Here is a 16,624-nt window from a genome sequence, read left to right as displayed (position 1 = left end):
ACAATACTTTTCCTTTCACCATAAGACAAAATGTAAAGCATTATACTTTCAGTTTTCTTCTTGTATATTTTACTTTTTAAATGCTATGAACTGGACATGTATTTTATGTCACCCTATTTAGCATGCATAAGCAGTATTTCTATAATGTTTGTGTGTAAGTGTGTCAACAATTAGAACTCCTCCTGTGGTAATGAGCACGGTGTTTAAACAAACTGAATGACATGTTCAAAGAATGGCTTCATAGAAAAGGTTATAATTGTTGACAAATGCATAAAATAATTATTGTGAAAAGTACAACATTCAAGTATTTAAAATACATGTGTACATAATGCATATGTATACACCTTGCGTTTCTTAATACAACACAAATACCATAAGTATCGGTGATCAACAATAGACTTCATAGATAAATGAATCAACAGGATCAACAGGCTACTGACACGTGACCAAGCTAGTGACGTATACGGAAGTAATTGTCAAAACACCAGCGCTCCATGCCACCACAGAACGTGAGTACATAAAGATTGTTAAAATAGCCTTAAGATTAATTGTACTCCTATATTTTTGACTTTTGACAAGTCATTAATTGTGGGCAAAGAAATTATATGTGTAGAATAGGATTAACCATGAGTATTTAGATGACTAATATGACCTGTGACTTAAAGTAACGTTAAGTGTGAACAAAAATAATGAATGACAGGAGACGCACTTAAAGTATTTCAAGGAAATTGTGTGCAATGATTAACGGGTTCCGAGATTCATTTATTCATTAAAATATTTGTAGCCTACGTATTTTATTGTTTTATTCTGGGCTTTTACGTTGCAGTCTTTTTAAATTGCAATCGTAATTATTTGTGTTGGGACAAGCGTGCACCATGTGCAATACACTAAAAACAAGAATGATTCCAAATGTATTATAACACTGGCCTCAAATCAATCATGAATTTGGTTTCTTTGAAACATGTCTCAAATTGAGTTTAATAGGATCCCAGTTATGATCAATTTTGAGTTATGTTATTATTACAACTGCCTCCCTTCTGTGGAATAGACCTCAGTAAAGTGTTTTCGTCTTTAATTATCCCCCACAATGTCAACATATCACCACCACTCACCGTTTTTTAACCTCAACCAATCAAGACTACAGCCCTCAGAACTGTAAGCATATCTTTGTACCTCATTTTATTGCAGTGAATCTTGATTTATTTGCTTTTCTGTTGTTACTTTCCTTTGAACAGATTTAAGTGATGTCTTCTTTTCCAAGGATATCCCTGAGACCTGAAGTCACTGATTATCTCAAGAATGTCTTCTTAAACAAGGAGGTAGACATTTCATTGTTTTTCTTTGGAAACGGTTTGTGTGTTCAGGAGAATCATAAATACACCTCTTAAAAAGTGGATGTCTTTGCTTCAGTGGAAAAGTTAACATGGGGGTAATCTGGGAACCTTCATGGCTTACCATAGAATTTAGATGAATTGATGCCATGACTACAAATTACCTCAGTAAAACCCTCCCTAACATAGTTATGGCTTTCCAAATAAATGTTGTCATAACTTCAGTGCTATTTTTGTCTCCGCACACTTGTGTAAATGCACTTTCATGGCATAGTTTGTTTTTTGTATCTATAATAATGAGTCCCAAAATCAGCCCTTAAATGTATGTTTTGTGTTTTAGTAGAAAGTTAATTGCAGATGATGTTCTCAATGGTAAATGTAGTCCTGTGAACTACAGATTAATACTATACAAAAGTTGACCTGAGTTATGTAAATTAAGGATAGTAATGTTATTTTTACTTGACATAGTTGAATGTTTTAGTGGCATTTGCTGAAAGTGAAAGGCTGAATCTCAAAAGACGCCACGTTTCTTACAGTTTTCTAATTGCCAATTCCATAATTTGCATACTTTGATCATCCTTTTTTAATTCAGGTGTTAGCAGCAGTCGGCCATCAGGAGGCAGAAAGTCGTTTCCAGAGGCTGCTCACATGTCTGTCTCACCCTCCTTCTTACACTTGTGTTCGGGCCAGTACTCATCTCGCTCCCCTGGAAGAGATCAGACAAAAGTTAGGGGAGGAGCTCAAAAAGGTGAGGAAAAAAGGAAATGACCCACAGTGGTCGTCAGTCGGGCCCTAACTTTTCTCTGTGTTGCTGTTATTGAAGCAGCAGATGTGCACCTCATCAGCAAAGGAGGTCTCAGTTCAGATTCTTCCTCACCCACGAATTCCAGATGTGCTGCTGCTTCCTGTCGATGGCCCGAGGTATGTGAGGAATGCTAGAACCACGTCAGAGCGATATGAATGTGCTCTATGGAGAACACACTTCGCTTTAAATCGCGTATCAGTCTGCCCATAGGGAGTGTTTCCTCAAGTCAAACCTACATTGATTTTCAAACAATGACAACAGAAGAAAACTCAGGAAATTTTGTTTACCAATTTCAGTAGGATACTTTTTTTTTTAGGTGTGCGTTTTCATGCAAAAAAAAAATACACTAACAGTACAATAAAGATGTCATGGTGGTATAATTTTTTTATTACTTAAAATAAAAGACTTAAAATATGCAACAAATTGTGAACCCATGCCAAGATTTGCTATATCTCCAGTATAAAAATTGTCCGTACTAAACCAAAGAAGGAGGATGCTTTAATGCGATGGGTGTAAAAGTGTGTGACTTCCATCCCTCTCCTGTTCTCAGATCTGTGGAGCAGCTCAGCTCAGAGGTGGTGGTTGGCGCTCAGTGTGGCAGTGCTGTCCTCAGAGGCGCCAATGTCTTTGTCCCGGGGATCCTAGCCAGCCCCAAGTGTAAGTCTCAAAAACAGATGCTGGGAAAGATATGTGTCCAATACACATCTAGTTATATTCAACAATGTAGAGCTGTGGCTTTCTAACTTGACATCTGTTTTAGTCATGAAGGCTGGCGATGTGGTGTCTGTCTTCTCTGACTTGGAGGGTCGCTGCACCCGAGGAGCCACAAGCTTCCAGGGAATGAGAGGGTTTGTGGGAAATGGAGTTGCTCAAATAGACCGCTCCGGCATCTTCTGCACAGATGTAGCTGCCAAGTAAGTAAATGGCTTTAAAGGAGGAGTAAACAACATATTTCCAAAGCTAAACACCTTTATTATAGTGGTTGCACATCTGTACAGTTTAAAATAAAATGTAATAAGCAAAACATATTGCACTGGTTTCTGTTATTTTAGGGGAGTAGGTGTTCGGATGGTAGAGCCACTTTACCAGAGCCCTTCCTTTGATGGTGTTCTACCACACCTGGCATTCCTGCAGGTATTTATACTTTTAAAATGTAAAATGGAGTAATTGAAACACAGTTCTTATCTATCACGAGGTGTTTTTCCATGTTGTGCAGAACCTTCCCTCTGTAGTGGTGGGACATGTTCTCGGGCCTCTTCCTGGAGAACGGATCCTGGATATGTGCGCTGCACCCGGAGGGAAGACCTGCCACATCGCTGCACTCATGAAGGATCAGGTACAATTTGCTGGAGGGATCAGAGTTAATATTCAGGCTTTCAATCGGAGAATCCAGCCTATTAAACACAAATCTAAAGCACAGCTTGATCTCGAGCAGCAGTTCCCAAAATAGTGTTGCAAGATAAATCTGAGGGGAAATGAGACGATGTATGGGATTGTAGAGGATCAAAAACACATTTATTTTACACTTTTCTGTAATAAAGTACTGAATAGTTTTCCCCCTTCAGGCTTCTAAGGGGTTATTCATATGAAACTACTTGAGAAAGGTTGAACAGCTTATGGAATTATTAACCTTCTAATGACATACAGAGACATTTAAGTGGAATCAAGCCAAAAAACCATGGGAGTCAACTTTGGTTGTTTCTATATCACATCACTTACTGTAGATATTATTTGTTTTGATTAGAATAAGTGTTCCTACTACAGGTTTTTACCTTTACTGAAGTAGAGTTTTGCAGTACTTGTACTTTATTTAAGTGTTTGTTTGTTTTGCTATTTTTTTACATTTCTGCTCCGCTCGATTTATCTGAATGCTAAAGTCACAGATTACTTTTAAACCATGCGACGCACCTGCTTGTGTAAAGCATTTCCTGAAATATTATTTGTGTTTTATTCTCATGCTGCAGCCTGCCTCACATCTAGAAGATAGGTGAAACAAGTTGATTCAAATTATAAACGGGTTGACATTTTCTAGCTGGACTGCTAATCAAGCCTTTTAAAAAATTAAAGTTTAAAATGTTAAAACAAAAATGCTTCCTACACATAAATGCATCAGTGAAAATGATACTATTTGGACTTTATATATATAACGCTGTTAAACGACACACTGCCTAACGAGTATTTGATGAGAAGATTTTCAATGCAGGACCTTTTAGAAGGATCTGATGCTTTTTGTTTCTTGTTAATGAATTTCCGTCTCTTTCCGTCTCACACAGGGTGAGGTTGTGGCCCTGGAGAAAATCAAAAATAAGATTGATCGTATTTGTCAAAATGCCAAAATGTTGCAATTAAACTCAGTTAAAGTTTATTGCTTTAACAGCACTAAAGCTGTGAGCAGCAACTCTGCACAGGAGCATGAAGGTACACAGTGACACATACATGATATATAAAGCCAACCCTCAGTACGCTGCATTTACTTACTTCTGTTTCTGGACTTCTTCCAGGACCTCCTTTCCCTGCTGAAAGTTTCGACCGGGTTCTTCTGGACGCCCCCTGCAGTGGCCTCGGGCAGAGACCCAGCATGTCCTGTACCTGGAGCCTGAAGGAGCTCTGTTCCTACCAACCTCTGCAGCGCAAGTTATTCCACGCTGTAGGTTTTACCACACAGAGGAAGCACTTTCACAACCGATTTAACTCACAGCATTGGTAGTGGCTCCTTTTGACCAGTAGATGGCATACATTACACTGAAATCACAACTAAAATCCAAATACACTCAAAGATTATTCATTCAGAAGTTTTCCCTCTACTCAAATCATTACTATACCTTATCTCATCAAGTGCATTTAAAACCACATCCACCAATACTATACTGAAAATGTTCTTTATAATATACCCTCCATTAGGTGTTAAAGGGCCCATGTCATGGCCATTTCTACTGATCATAATTCCATTGTTGAGGTCTACTAAAATAGATTTATATTGTGCAATTACCAAACTCACATTGGTTTCTCATACAGCATCTCTGTATAGTATGTGTATTCACTCTCTGTCCTAAACGGCTTGTTGGAGCTCCTCCTCCCCCCTCCCTGTGAGCCCAGTGGCTGTCTGCGAGACGGCGAAACCCAGCCCGAAACCAGCCAGAACACACACACACACACACACCCGCAGTCTGGCTGGGAGTTTGTGTGTGTGCTCTCACACAAACTCACAGCCTCGCCGCGTCCCGCCGTCTCAGGCTGAGAAATCGGCAGAGCTGCAGCTGAGAAAAGATTGAGCGTGTGTGTGAGGAACAGCTCCGCGGACGTTACGTCACTATACCCAGGAAGAATAAAAAGAAATCGCCAACGAGGCGTTCTGGGGCAGCATAGACAGGTCTTTTCTGCGTTAGAGTTTTACTCGCTACAGGGTGCGGATAATAACCAGAAAAGCATGACATGGGACCTTTAATACAAATACAGCTTTCAGCTCTATAGGAAAACAAATGTCACCCGTCTTTTGCGATAACTTAAAATTAAAGATAACTTAACTAAGTATTGTGATGGTGTTTTTAAAGCAGCCCCAGGAAGTATTTCTACTTTTACGTTAAGCAACTAACACACACATTCTCGTCACTTTTCTACATGTACATCAATGTAGACTAAAGTCAATGTAAAACCCGTTTGCTTTTTTTGCTTCGAGTATGGCTAACAGATGGATTACTAAAGAGGGATTAGAGTCCAATGCGGAGGATATCAATTATCCCCAGTGCAATATATAGTGCTCCATCACACGCATGTTATTAATTCTCATCTAGACTAAATAAAGACGCATTTCTGTGTCTGTGCTTGTATGAAGCTTAACATATTGTTGTTGGCCACATGGGGGCAGCAGAAACACAACTGACCTTTTGAGTTGGCAAACATGCTTATATCATACCCAGCAGGAAGAGACTACCTGTCATTTATTTGGACAGATTTGTATGGCCACTTTATGAAGGACAGTTGGATATTCACTCTCTAAGTGCCCCCTTATGTCCTTTTATACAAAGCCTGGCCAAAGACAATGATATGACAGCGGTAAGAGTGTACCAAAACGGTAAAGCTGTGAACCAGAAAACAAACAATGAGCTGAAACTCAGGATAACATGTGGTAAATCTGAGAATGTATTGTATCAGAAAGTTGACCACTTTCATTGTTTTACATTATTATTAAACTATTAATTATAACTGCTTTAATACATTGTCTTTATGAATTACAGGCAGTGCAGTTGCTGAAGAAAGGTGGGGTTCTTGTGTACAGCACCTGCACAGTGACTCTAGCAGAGAATGAGGAGCAGGTAGCGTGGGCCCTGGAGACCTTCCCCTGCCTCACGCTCCAGCCTCAGGTAGGAAAAAAACACCTCGTGGATAAACACACACATTGAGAAGGGATTGTTAGTTAACCTCACCAGATCACATTTTGTTTCCAGGAGCCTCACATTGGCTCAGAAGGCATGCTGGGAGCCGGCCTGTCACCTGAGCAGCTGCGCCTCCTCCAGAGATTCAGTCCGGAGCTGACCTGGGACCAGACAGGAGCGGCGGCCCCCCTCCCCTACAGAGCCGACAGGGACACCATCGGTTTCTTTATTGCTAAGTTCCTGAAAAAGTGACTGTGGGGCATGTTTTCTCTTACAACACCATCGGCTCTACCATGAGACTGCAGACGGGAACAATAGTGTTTATATTACAACACTGCTTTGACGGGGCAGTGTTGACAAAGACGCTCACTGTGCTGTTTACAGCATCTGCCTCTTAACAGCTGCTCTCTGAAACTGCAGGCCATATAGGGATAAGCTTTATAAACACCGAGGGCAGGGGAGAGGGTGGGAGGAAGGAGGGAGGCACGTGGGGATGGAGAGTGAATGAGTATTGGCAAATGCAGCAGTGCTTGCATTGCCATAACAACAGTGAAGACACAGCTGCCATGGTGACCGTCGATTCGCTGGATTTCAGAGATCAGGAAGTCGCGTGCAGAAAGAGGTCATCAGTGGTATTAACAATTTAGTGTCTTTTAGTAGTTGTGGGGACAACTGCGACCTCTAATTCAGACTTGTGCTACTCGTAAGAGAAATTATGCTGTGTGTAGTTCAGTCACCATAAATAAATAATTTGTTTTCAAAATAAAAGTTCCTTTAAATAAAAAATGACCGGTTCCTGTTCCTATTTTAAGCAACTCCACATTAACCAGTTAAACTCATGAAATGTTGGCTTGAATACAAATTACATCACTCATCTCTAATTTCTTCAGTGCAAATTCAATTATGGGTGTCCATTAAATCTGCAGAATGTATAGTGCCGACACTGCACAAACATCTGGCCCCTTCTCCCATCATGCGGCATTTTGAGGACCTTCACAATGACCTCAGCTCAATCCCTCTTCCTGGGAATACCATTAGACTCTTAAGTCCGTCCACACACATCTGTCTGGAAATGCCAGCCGACTGCACATCAGCACTGAATGTAGAGCTGATTAAAATGGCCGCTTCTTTCACTGCTGCACTGAAGGTGTTTTTGTTCATCTATTTTGGAGGCATCTGAGTGTGGAGAAGCTATTTCAGATGCATCCCCACAGTTTTGTCGTTCATGTCCATGTTGTCATGACGACTCAGAAGGCAGGCCAAGGAGTCTACCTCAATTTTTCAGCAGAGTTTCCGAATATTTATAGACACTGCTCTCCTCCTCCTGTCTGGGTCTTCTGACAAAGCACACATCAACATTTTTCTCCCCCTTCATCAGTCCTTTGTTGCCAACTTTATTCTTCATATTTATGCATTATGTACATTCACATGTACACTGTAAGAAAAATCTGTAGTGCTACCAATGTAGCATAGAAATGGAGTCCTTTTTATAATTACAATTGTCAGGCAAAATCAAAAAAGTGAAGGGATAGGGTGGGTTTGTAAACAGAGGGGCTAGAGCCAGCTCAATTCAGAATTCCTGTATTATGGAATTTTACAGGAAAAGTTAAACATTGAGCCAACATAATTTACCCTTAAAATAGGTTGTGTTAGTAAGGGGAATGATACAAATATTTTTGTCTGGAAAACATTTGAGAATTGTTTGAGTTGCAAGTGCATCTTTAAACATTTTTAGTGAGGAACGTACTGAAGAAGATATCTTAAAATCAACATTCATTTATACTCTGAGGTGGGAGATCAAGTGCGAATTTAACAACATTCAATAGAAAAAGGGGTTAGACTTAATAAAACATGAATCTAAGTGGAGTTTTGGTTGTAGACCTACAGAAAAGTTGCAAAAGTGCAGAAGGGTGTATCAATGGTATAAAATGTTTCTGGACCCATACAAAGAGAACAGTACTGCATCTATGAGAGGAAGTTGTAGAATTTGTCTGTCTTGTAAGGCAAGACTAAGGTGCACCTCCAGGGAGGCTTAAAGATGTCCGAACCCAATATCTTGAACCATTGATGCAGAATTTAAAAAAGGAACTAAGCTATACATGATTAACATAAAATTAAGGGAGTAGTCTGACACTTTAGGGAACATGCTTACTAGCTTCCTTGCTGATAATTAAATTACAAAATCAATACCACTTTTGTATCTGTCGGTTACATATTAGCCTGCAACTAGCAATAGCAGCCTGTTAGCTTACCGTGAGTCAGCTGAAGATAAATCGCAACTTTTTAAATTTGGTTATTTATACAAAACAACATTTTACATATAAAAGGTTAGTTAGTGAGCTTTAAATATTATTTGCAACCTTCAAACAGGGAATGACTGGCTGTCTTCCCGTATGTAGCTAAGCTAACAGGCTGCTAGCTGTAACACCATATGTACCTTACTATGAGTGTAATTGATCTTTCCCTTTAGACCCAGATGGCAGTTAATTAGGTGCTAAAACAAATCAAGTCTAATCCAACAGTCCTGTTCTTTAGACTACCCTCATTGATATAAATGGGGTGGAGAAAATAATAGAAACTACCAATATAACAATACAAACCAAAAGCACCACACACTGCAGTCTCCAACGTTATGATAAAGTTCAGTTTCAACAAAAACTGTTGAATACCTTTATGGAGGTATTATATTTTGGACTGCATTAGTTTTAGCTGTACCTAACAAACTGGCCACTCTCAGCAAGACAGCGAATAATCCTATTTCCCAAATTGACAAACTATTCTTTAAAACAAATTCCATCTGCAAATACAGTCTCAAACTAACTTGGTTAGTCAACTGTTGGAGTCAACCCTAGCAGTAGTCTGAAGGAACAAATTATTCAAGTGATAGCAAGCAAACAAATAAAAAATGCTAATCACAGAAAGCACAGCTCCGTACAGAAAACAATTCTGCTTTTGTGTCATGCTTTATCAAACACAGGTTTAAAATATGCATATTTGAGAATATTCATGCATATCCACACATAAACAACGTCTATGCATAGATACACACATACATATATTTATATATTTATATCTATGTAATTAAAATCCTGCCATTGAAAAAGATGCAACAGCATTTAAAAAGGAAGTGTACATAAATAGGATGCTGTGGTTTCAGGGTATAGCAGCACGATGGGAGAACAGAATGGTTAAGAGTCCAGATGAGCTTCGAGAGGGATTTGGTCTGTCACTGGTGGATGTAGGAGTCTCTGGACCACTCCCCTGCGTCTCCCCTCTTTTTGGGAGCCACCTCCACCTCTCGGTCCCTGTCTCTGTCCCGATCGTAGTATTGATGTTGGTGGTGGTCCCGTGCCGGCCGGTGATGGTGCGAACGCTGCTTGTTCCGTTCGTTATGGTCCTGCTCGCGCTCCTTTGAGCGGTGTTGTCCAGTGCTGTGGCCGGCCTCCTCCACCCCCCCCCGGTGATGGTGATGGTGGTGGTGGTCCCGGTGGGGCAGTGGCTCATATCGCTGTTGCTGCTGGGGGTGCCCCTCCCCTAGATCCTCCTCCTCCTCCTCCTCCTCATCTTCCTCCTCCTCTTCATCCTCCTCCTCCCGGTGGAGGAGTTGAGTGCGTGGTTCGATATAAGCCGAGTCCTTGCTCTCTCGGCTCTCTCTGCTCTCGGGGGTCTCAGAGTCCAAAGTTTCCTGCCGAGAGAGGCCCCGCCCCCGACCGCTGTGGTGGTGGTGGTGGTTGTGGTGCTCAGTCCTGGTGGAACACGAACGGTGGTGGATGTGCTGGGCTCTCCTGGAGGTCTCTGTCCTCAGAGGCCTCTCCTCCTCATTGCCCTCCCCCTCAGCCTCCCCATCGGCATCACCCTGGTCCTGGTGGTGGTGGTGATGGTGATGATGGTGATCCTCTCTGGAGCCCTTTCTCTCCACCAATGCTTTATCACCTTTCTGCTCTACACCGCTGCCCTGGGGTCAGTAACATATGTCAGTCAGTCAGGGGACATAAAGCAAGACAATGCAAGAAAATGCACTGCAAACACACACAAACACAACTCATGCAGATTCATATTCACTTCAACCTTGCTTCTGGTGTATTTAAGCACACGCTTGAACACACACACTGCATGAATATTCATCAACCAACCATGGAAGGTTAATGAATCATTGGAGGAAGGACATTTTAAATATAACTTTCAAGGTTTCTGAATTTCCAATCAGCAGGAACAAGAGGGAATCATTATAGATTTCAGGCACTTCAATTCTGAAAGAACTTTAACATTTATCTGAGCACCTTTTCACACTCACCACACTATCAATCACATGTCAATTTAATCCTGCTCCTCATCAATTTCAGGGATTTCCCAAGTCTTACATTTCCCATTGTGATGGCAGTGGATGGAGAGAGGGGTAGAGGTGTTAATATCACTCTCAGATGTGTGACCTTAGGTGAAAATGTTATACTATACAAAATCATACAATGGAAATTAAAACCTATCCTACACATGACTCAATGACTGTTTTACCAATAAGAACTATAAATGAATTGCATTTGAAATCAAGGATTTCAGGTAATTATGTAGACCCACTTCCTGTCTGCCTCTGCTCTAAATTTCCCAAAATGTGTTGCACATGTTATCCTTATTCTGCTTTATTATTCAGAGCAGTGTGTATCCCACAATGCAACACCGTTTTGTGCACCACACCTCTCCAATTGTTGGTAGTAATGCACTGTTAAACTGTTTTTTGGGCAGACGTTTAAGTTTGTGTTTAATTTAGTTTAGAAATTATAATTAGTGTCCAAACACCACGCAGTTACAGCAGAAAATCAACAGATGTTAATTTCCTAACCTAAAAAAAAAATTCTTGAGACGAAAAGAATAGCTGCACACAAGTATTAAATAATAACAGAAAATGTTCAGCAACAATTTGAGAGACAAGATAATTACTTAGCATTCAATCTAATATCATGTTATGTCTCTTTTACTACAATAGCCTGGCATGCTTCTAACTAGCTTTAATTGCTGTATAATTAAATAACTGCTCTGAGGCACGAAATGTCACTGTTTCTGTAAGGCTGTGGGTAATCCAAATTATTCATCATTACGTGGAATCAAAATAAGGCTAACAAAGTATCTCAGCAAAATACACACAAATACCTTAAGTGTGGGTGTTGGAAAATAACCTAAACCTTATTTACTGCAGTTATTTTTCTTTTCTCACTCTAGGGCTTTAGCATGGTCTCTGCTACTTCTTATCCTGTCCTGTTTCTCTGCACAGCTTTGCTACAGGTTACCTGCACGGCGGAGACCGGGGGGGGGCTGGAGGGCAGGGCAGCTGTGGGCAGCTTCGTTAGCATTGGGTTGGGGGGGTTGGAGCTTGTGGGGTGAGTGCTCTTCCAGTACGCCTCCAGGTAATCCGCCATATGCTCACATGCATCCTCCAGCTGGTTCTCATCTAGGATGATGTCGAACATCTCCTGAGGAAGGGGGGAGAAAGGGTTAAAGGAAACATGAACAATTTGAAAGTAGAGAAAACAAGATGGGGCTTTAGAGGAATTTCATAATTAAAGACTCTAAAATTATCTATAAACAAATCATAATGATCGTCATACACAAACTGTCCCAGCATGAGCACTAAATGGCATTAGGAATTAATTCTCAGACAATCTTAATTCCCTAAAGATGTGGATTGTCATTTGAATTAAATTGAGCCTACACTTTCACAAGCCTGGGTTGCTTGCTTCAATTTCTAAAATAATAACTAAGCAGATTACAGCACGGAAATAGAACTGGCATATATTATAAAGCTGTAAAAAAAAAAACACTTCACATATCCATGCAACTAAAATCTAGTTTCAATACCACATCTGAAATATAAAACTGCAGGTTGTTTTAAACACTGGGTTTAAGTCGGTGATGATTTGGGTAATTTGGGTCCACTGTGGAGACTTACAGGAGGGCACTGAGCCAGCTTGTCAGCAGCCACCATCTGGACATTGAGGTGTTTGGCCTGAGACTTGCCTCTAGACTTGATGAGCCTCGTGAGCACCTGAGGGCAAAAAGGCAACATGGTCATGGTGGTTTTATTTAGACAAAAATGGAAATACAAAACAAAGAAGATAGCTTTTATATAGCCAATGCCATTAACAGGTAGTGGTGGAAAGTAACTAATGGATCGTGTCTTAAAAATAGGTTGAGCACAAGTGATTTCTGCTGCTTTGTATTTCTACCAAATTATATTTCTGTGTGATTCTCCCCTAAAGGTTAGCTGTATATGATATGGCAGAAGTTAGTAATTACGAGGACAGTGTTTTATTTTAGCCCGCTGAGAGAGTGTGATTCACACTGATGCCACTCTGATTTCAAGCTTGTATCTCTCGCTGTTTAGCAATGCCTTTTCTCATCCTCTATGTTACCCAAATAACTGTTTATTTTACTGATCAGTGAATCATGAGCCCTTTTTTTCAACTCATGCTGAAGGTCAAAGCGATGAATCAGTCCCCTCAAACATGCATTATTTAACATCAGAGCTAGGACACTTTTTAAAAACGTACAATAACTGGCTGTGTCACGTTTTACTCACCTTAGGAGAGGTTATCTTGACGTAGACAATGATGGGGGCGAGGGAGGTCTTCCCCAGCTGTGACGGGTGGTTGATGGTGTCGGCGTCCAGAACCACCAGCTGTAACGTCCGGGCAAGTTCGAAAATCCGCTCAATCTCACTCTGGACTTCAGCTGAAGAAGAAACGAAAGAAGTCAATTCAGAGGATTGACTTAATTTATTTCATAATCAAATAGAGTCACTTGTTTTTTGATGGAAAAGGTGGCTTACTCATCATCCAACTGTTTTACCACACAACCCCAACTCCAACACATGACAACGTGACTTAAAATCTGTGCTACAAATATCCCAGCAGGGCACGATTCCCAATTGTGCCCTGCTGAATGAATCACAGCCAAGCTTCATGACTTCCAGTCACGACAAAGTCTATAGTAAACTGATCAAATGAAAACATTCCACATTAACAGCTCATTCAGGCTACGCCTGTATCACACATTCTCATTTTCTTGCTAAAATATGCCAGAGGGGTGATACATTTTTCACTTATTTCCAATGCAACATTTTCTTGCATAACTTTTCACTCATCAAGAAAACACTCATTTTTGATTCAAGACATTTGCATCAGAAACAAATGTCCAAATCTTTAAATCTTTGTGTAGATTTCCTTTAGGAAAAGTGAACATTTTAGGGTCTATAGTGCATGAAGTGGCTTGTTAAGAGGATTTCTTATATGTAAATAAGTAACTAAAGTGACACCGGATGAAAAATGGGGAATTTTCTTTTTTTCTCATCGTCTCTATCCAAGTGTAATATTAAAAAGACAGCTGAGCGAATCTGTTTCCTTATGCTAATTCTGAAGTAATTTCCTGCTCCAGCAGCGCACAAATACATTTCCTGCATCTACAATATGATTTCCTTGGGACCTCTAACTCTGCTGCAGCTGCTGAGTGATGCTGATGTTGATACATAGCAAATATTGTCCCAGTTGTTTGACTCAGGAATCTGTTTAATTCTAGTCGGATCTGAACCCAGATCAACCTCAGTCAAATCAGAGCGGCTCTTGAACTTGCCATCGTGCCTTGATGTTCTATATTTCATTCCTAACAAAAGGAAACCGGCCAAGGCCTGTCGGGAGTTATCATTACAATTGTCAAGAGTTCCTTTAATCGTTTCCTTCCTTTCCCACATAAGCTGGTCTCCTTGAACACATTATGAATCAAAACAAAAGATGTTGACATGCATTGCACTTATTTCAAGCACGAACATACCCAAGTTGGAGCGCGTGTTGGAGCGCTCGATGATGGCGTGCTTGCTGGGATTGTTCAGGACTGAGCGTTTGGCCAGAGAGATGTCCGCTGTGACGCGAGTGATTGATATTCTGAAGAAAAGGAACACGAGAAATACTTGATTTACCAGAGCAAAAAAAAGCAAAGAAAAAAAATAATAACGCTGTAAAAGATGGAAGAAGAAAATAGAACTCTCAAATCTGTTTGAAAAAGATGGAGCCAACAGGAGACAATACATTGACATTGCTCAAAGATAAATAACATGAGACTTAAGTTCATGGGTCTATGGTCAAACTCATTATACTTAATTACGTCTACTTCTGTGAACTTTATGAAGTAAGAATAGCATTACTCCAGATGTTCTGCTACCTGAGTGTAGCTACTGTAGCTATATAGTTGAGCTATTCTTTTTTTTTGCCTCTTAGCCAGAGACACTCTTGTAAGCGGTGATGCAGTTTATATATCTAGGCTTTTATTAAAGGTAGGCAGAATTGCAAAGTGAATGGGAGGCTTTCAGGGAACCAATCTAAACGCAGATGGTGTCATTATCTTACAGCTAGTTTATTGTACAAGTAACGTTTACTTGTTAATGATGTATTAAAGTCAGTTATTGTCTATTGCCTCTTGAAACTAGGTTTGCAGAACATGACTTAAAGGGGAATTAACACAATACACTGCAGCTGCTGGTGGTCTGAGAGGATCTTAGTGTTAGTGTTGTGTAACTTCATGGCCTCTCTGATTCAGATGGGTGGATGGACTCAACATTGAGTGAGTAGAATCCGGCTCTGCTCTAGGGCCCACTATGACCTATTAAGGACATGGAGGGGGTCTATTTAAAGCAGCAGCACACATCTGCAGGCCAAACAAACTTGTTACACACTCCCTTGGCTAACCTCAGGGGACTGATAAATACCAGCATATAGAGTTAGAGGGAGAAGGAATGAGGAAGGAAGGAAGCAGGATGAGAGCTTTTATTTTAGATCACGAGGAACTTACCTTCCCTCAAATCTGTGTTTCAAAAAGTCAAACAGCGCTTTTTGCATCATGTCTGTCACCTGTGGACCGGAAATGTAGGGGGAAATGAGAGCAACTTGTTAGTGGATTCACATTTTACAGATCATTTTCCAATAAAAGCAGGGTAGCATTAGAAATGGTTGTCGCACCTCATAGCCCTTCAGTGACGGTCCAACGAGAACCACGGGCCGCATAGAAGGCACAACATCGTACGGAGGAATGTGTTCCGTCTTCAGAGAGAAGAAGAAAAAACAGTTGCACACATTTATGGAGACAAAGTAAACACTCACCATCACAAATCACAGCCAACACTACATTTAAAAGCACTGGAACATTGTGAACCATGAAATGGGACGTCCCAGCTGGCTTGACATAACACAAGCTTTGATTTATTTAATAGATTTGGTAGTTTACTTCACAAATGCCAACATCATCACATTGTTGAAACTTCAAAGAAGCTTACAGTAAAATGCAATATTTTATGATGGATTTCAATGTTTCGGTAAATCCCCCCATTTCATGGTTCTGATGTTATGGCATCAACTATGTGAGAGGAAAGGTTAGTTGGACAGGGAGAAAAAGCCACAGTAGTTTAACAGAAGCTACGAACAAAAAATGTGGGGAAATTAGGACAGTTAGGAAAACTTGCTCATTGCTGTTACGACAAAGTGGAAGCTCAGTTTGTGTAACCGCCTCGGTTTTAAATCAAAAATGAAAGAGGTGATTTTGACAAGAGCAGATGTTTAGTTGCATTGACCTACTTTACATACGACCTTAAAAAGTATTCTAATAAAGTTAATAAACCCATTATGAATTCAGATATTAAATGATGATGAAAGAGCACTGGTTTCAAATCCATTGAGGAATACAAATCTGTAACTGAAGAGAAAAAAGGTGATCATCCCTTGACAGAATAGTAATAGTCACTAGTTCTGCTAATCAGTTAAAGTCAAATGTAAGCAATAATTCTCAAATGTGTATTGGTTCAATCTTCTCAAATGTATATTTTAGTTTTGTTTGCATCACAATTAGCTGTCTGGATGTGTCAGAAAACTGCAGGAAATGTCAAGTACTTCATCTTCAAAAAACCACAGTTTAAAAAATAAAAAGATTCTTCCCTTATTTGTCCTTATGTTCAAGCTGCTGTCAATGTCTGTTATCTTTATGATGAGGAGGTTTTATGTTTGCTCTTCCTGCTCTCTCCACTTCTAAAAATGTTCTGTCTGTCTCACATTTGTTGTCGTCAGCGTGCTTCCCATGGGACG

General features: G+C 40.3%; 2 protein-coding genes across 9 annotated transcripts in view; one reads left to right on the top strand and one right to left on the bottom strand.

The window, feature by feature from the left end:
* The first annotated feature begins 457 nt into the window (after window positions 1–457).
* Window positions 458–7,276, top strand: nsun6 (NOP2/Sun RNA methyltransferase 6). Of its 2 annotated transcripts, none has more exons than XM_034108663.1 (12): window positions 458–509; window positions 1,236–1,319; window positions 1,924–2,079; window positions 2,158–2,252; window positions 2,687–2,793; window positions 2,897–3,050; window positions 3,189–3,270; window positions 3,353–3,472; window positions 4,410–4,554; window positions 4,638–4,783; window positions 6,372–6,497; window positions 6,582–7,276. In XM_034108663.1, the coding sequence occupies exons 2-12, from the start codon at window positions 1,245–1,247 to the stop codon at window positions 6,759–6,761; spliced, it is 1,386 nt and encodes a 461-aa protein (XP_033964554.1). In that variant the 5' UTR covers window positions 458–509; window positions 1,236–1,244; the 3' UTR covers window positions 6,762–7,276. The 2 variants fall into 2 exon arrangements, with proteins under 2 accessions (XP_033964554.1, XP_033964553.1); XM_034108662.1 differs by having other exon boundaries at window positions 2,155–2,252.
* A 607-nt stretch (window positions 7,277–7,883) lies between these two features.
* cacnb2a (calcium channel, voltage-dependent, beta 2a) overlaps window positions 7,884–16,624 on the bottom strand; it is a 55,197-nt gene continuing 46,456 nt past the window's right edge. For all 7 annotated transcript variants that reach the window (XM_034108508.2, XM_034108506.1, XM_034108510.1 and 4 more), the window contains 7 exons: window positions 15,509–15,589; window positions 15,342–15,400; window positions 14,328–14,437; window positions 13,081–13,232; window positions 12,451–12,546; window positions 11,792–11,974; window positions 7,884–10,464 (listed from right to left, as the gene is read on the bottom strand). In XM_034108508.2, coding sequence (XP_033964399.1) covers window positions 9,736–10,464; window positions 11,792–11,974; window positions 12,451–12,546; window positions 13,081–13,232; window positions 14,328–14,437; window positions 15,342–15,400; window positions 15,509–15,589 — 1,410 coding nt within the window. In that variant the 3' untranslated portion in view covers window positions 7,884–9,735. The remainder of the gene's footprint in view (window positions 10,465–11,791; window positions 11,975–12,450; window positions 12,547–13,080; window positions 13,233–14,327; window positions 14,438–15,341; window positions 15,401–15,508; window positions 15,590–16,624) is intronic.

Source organism: Pseudochaenichthys georgianus, chromosome 20, assembly GCF_902827115.2.
Source record: "Pseudochaenichthys georgianus chromosome 20, fPseGeo1.2, whole genome shotgun sequence".
Classification (NCBI taxonomy): domain Eukaryota; kingdom Metazoa; phylum Chordata; class Actinopteri; order Perciformes; family Channichthyidae; genus Pseudochaenichthys; species Pseudochaenichthys georgianus.
The sequence above is the reverse complement of the archived record's forward strand: the minus strand, read 5'-3'. Positions and strand labels throughout refer to the sequence as shown.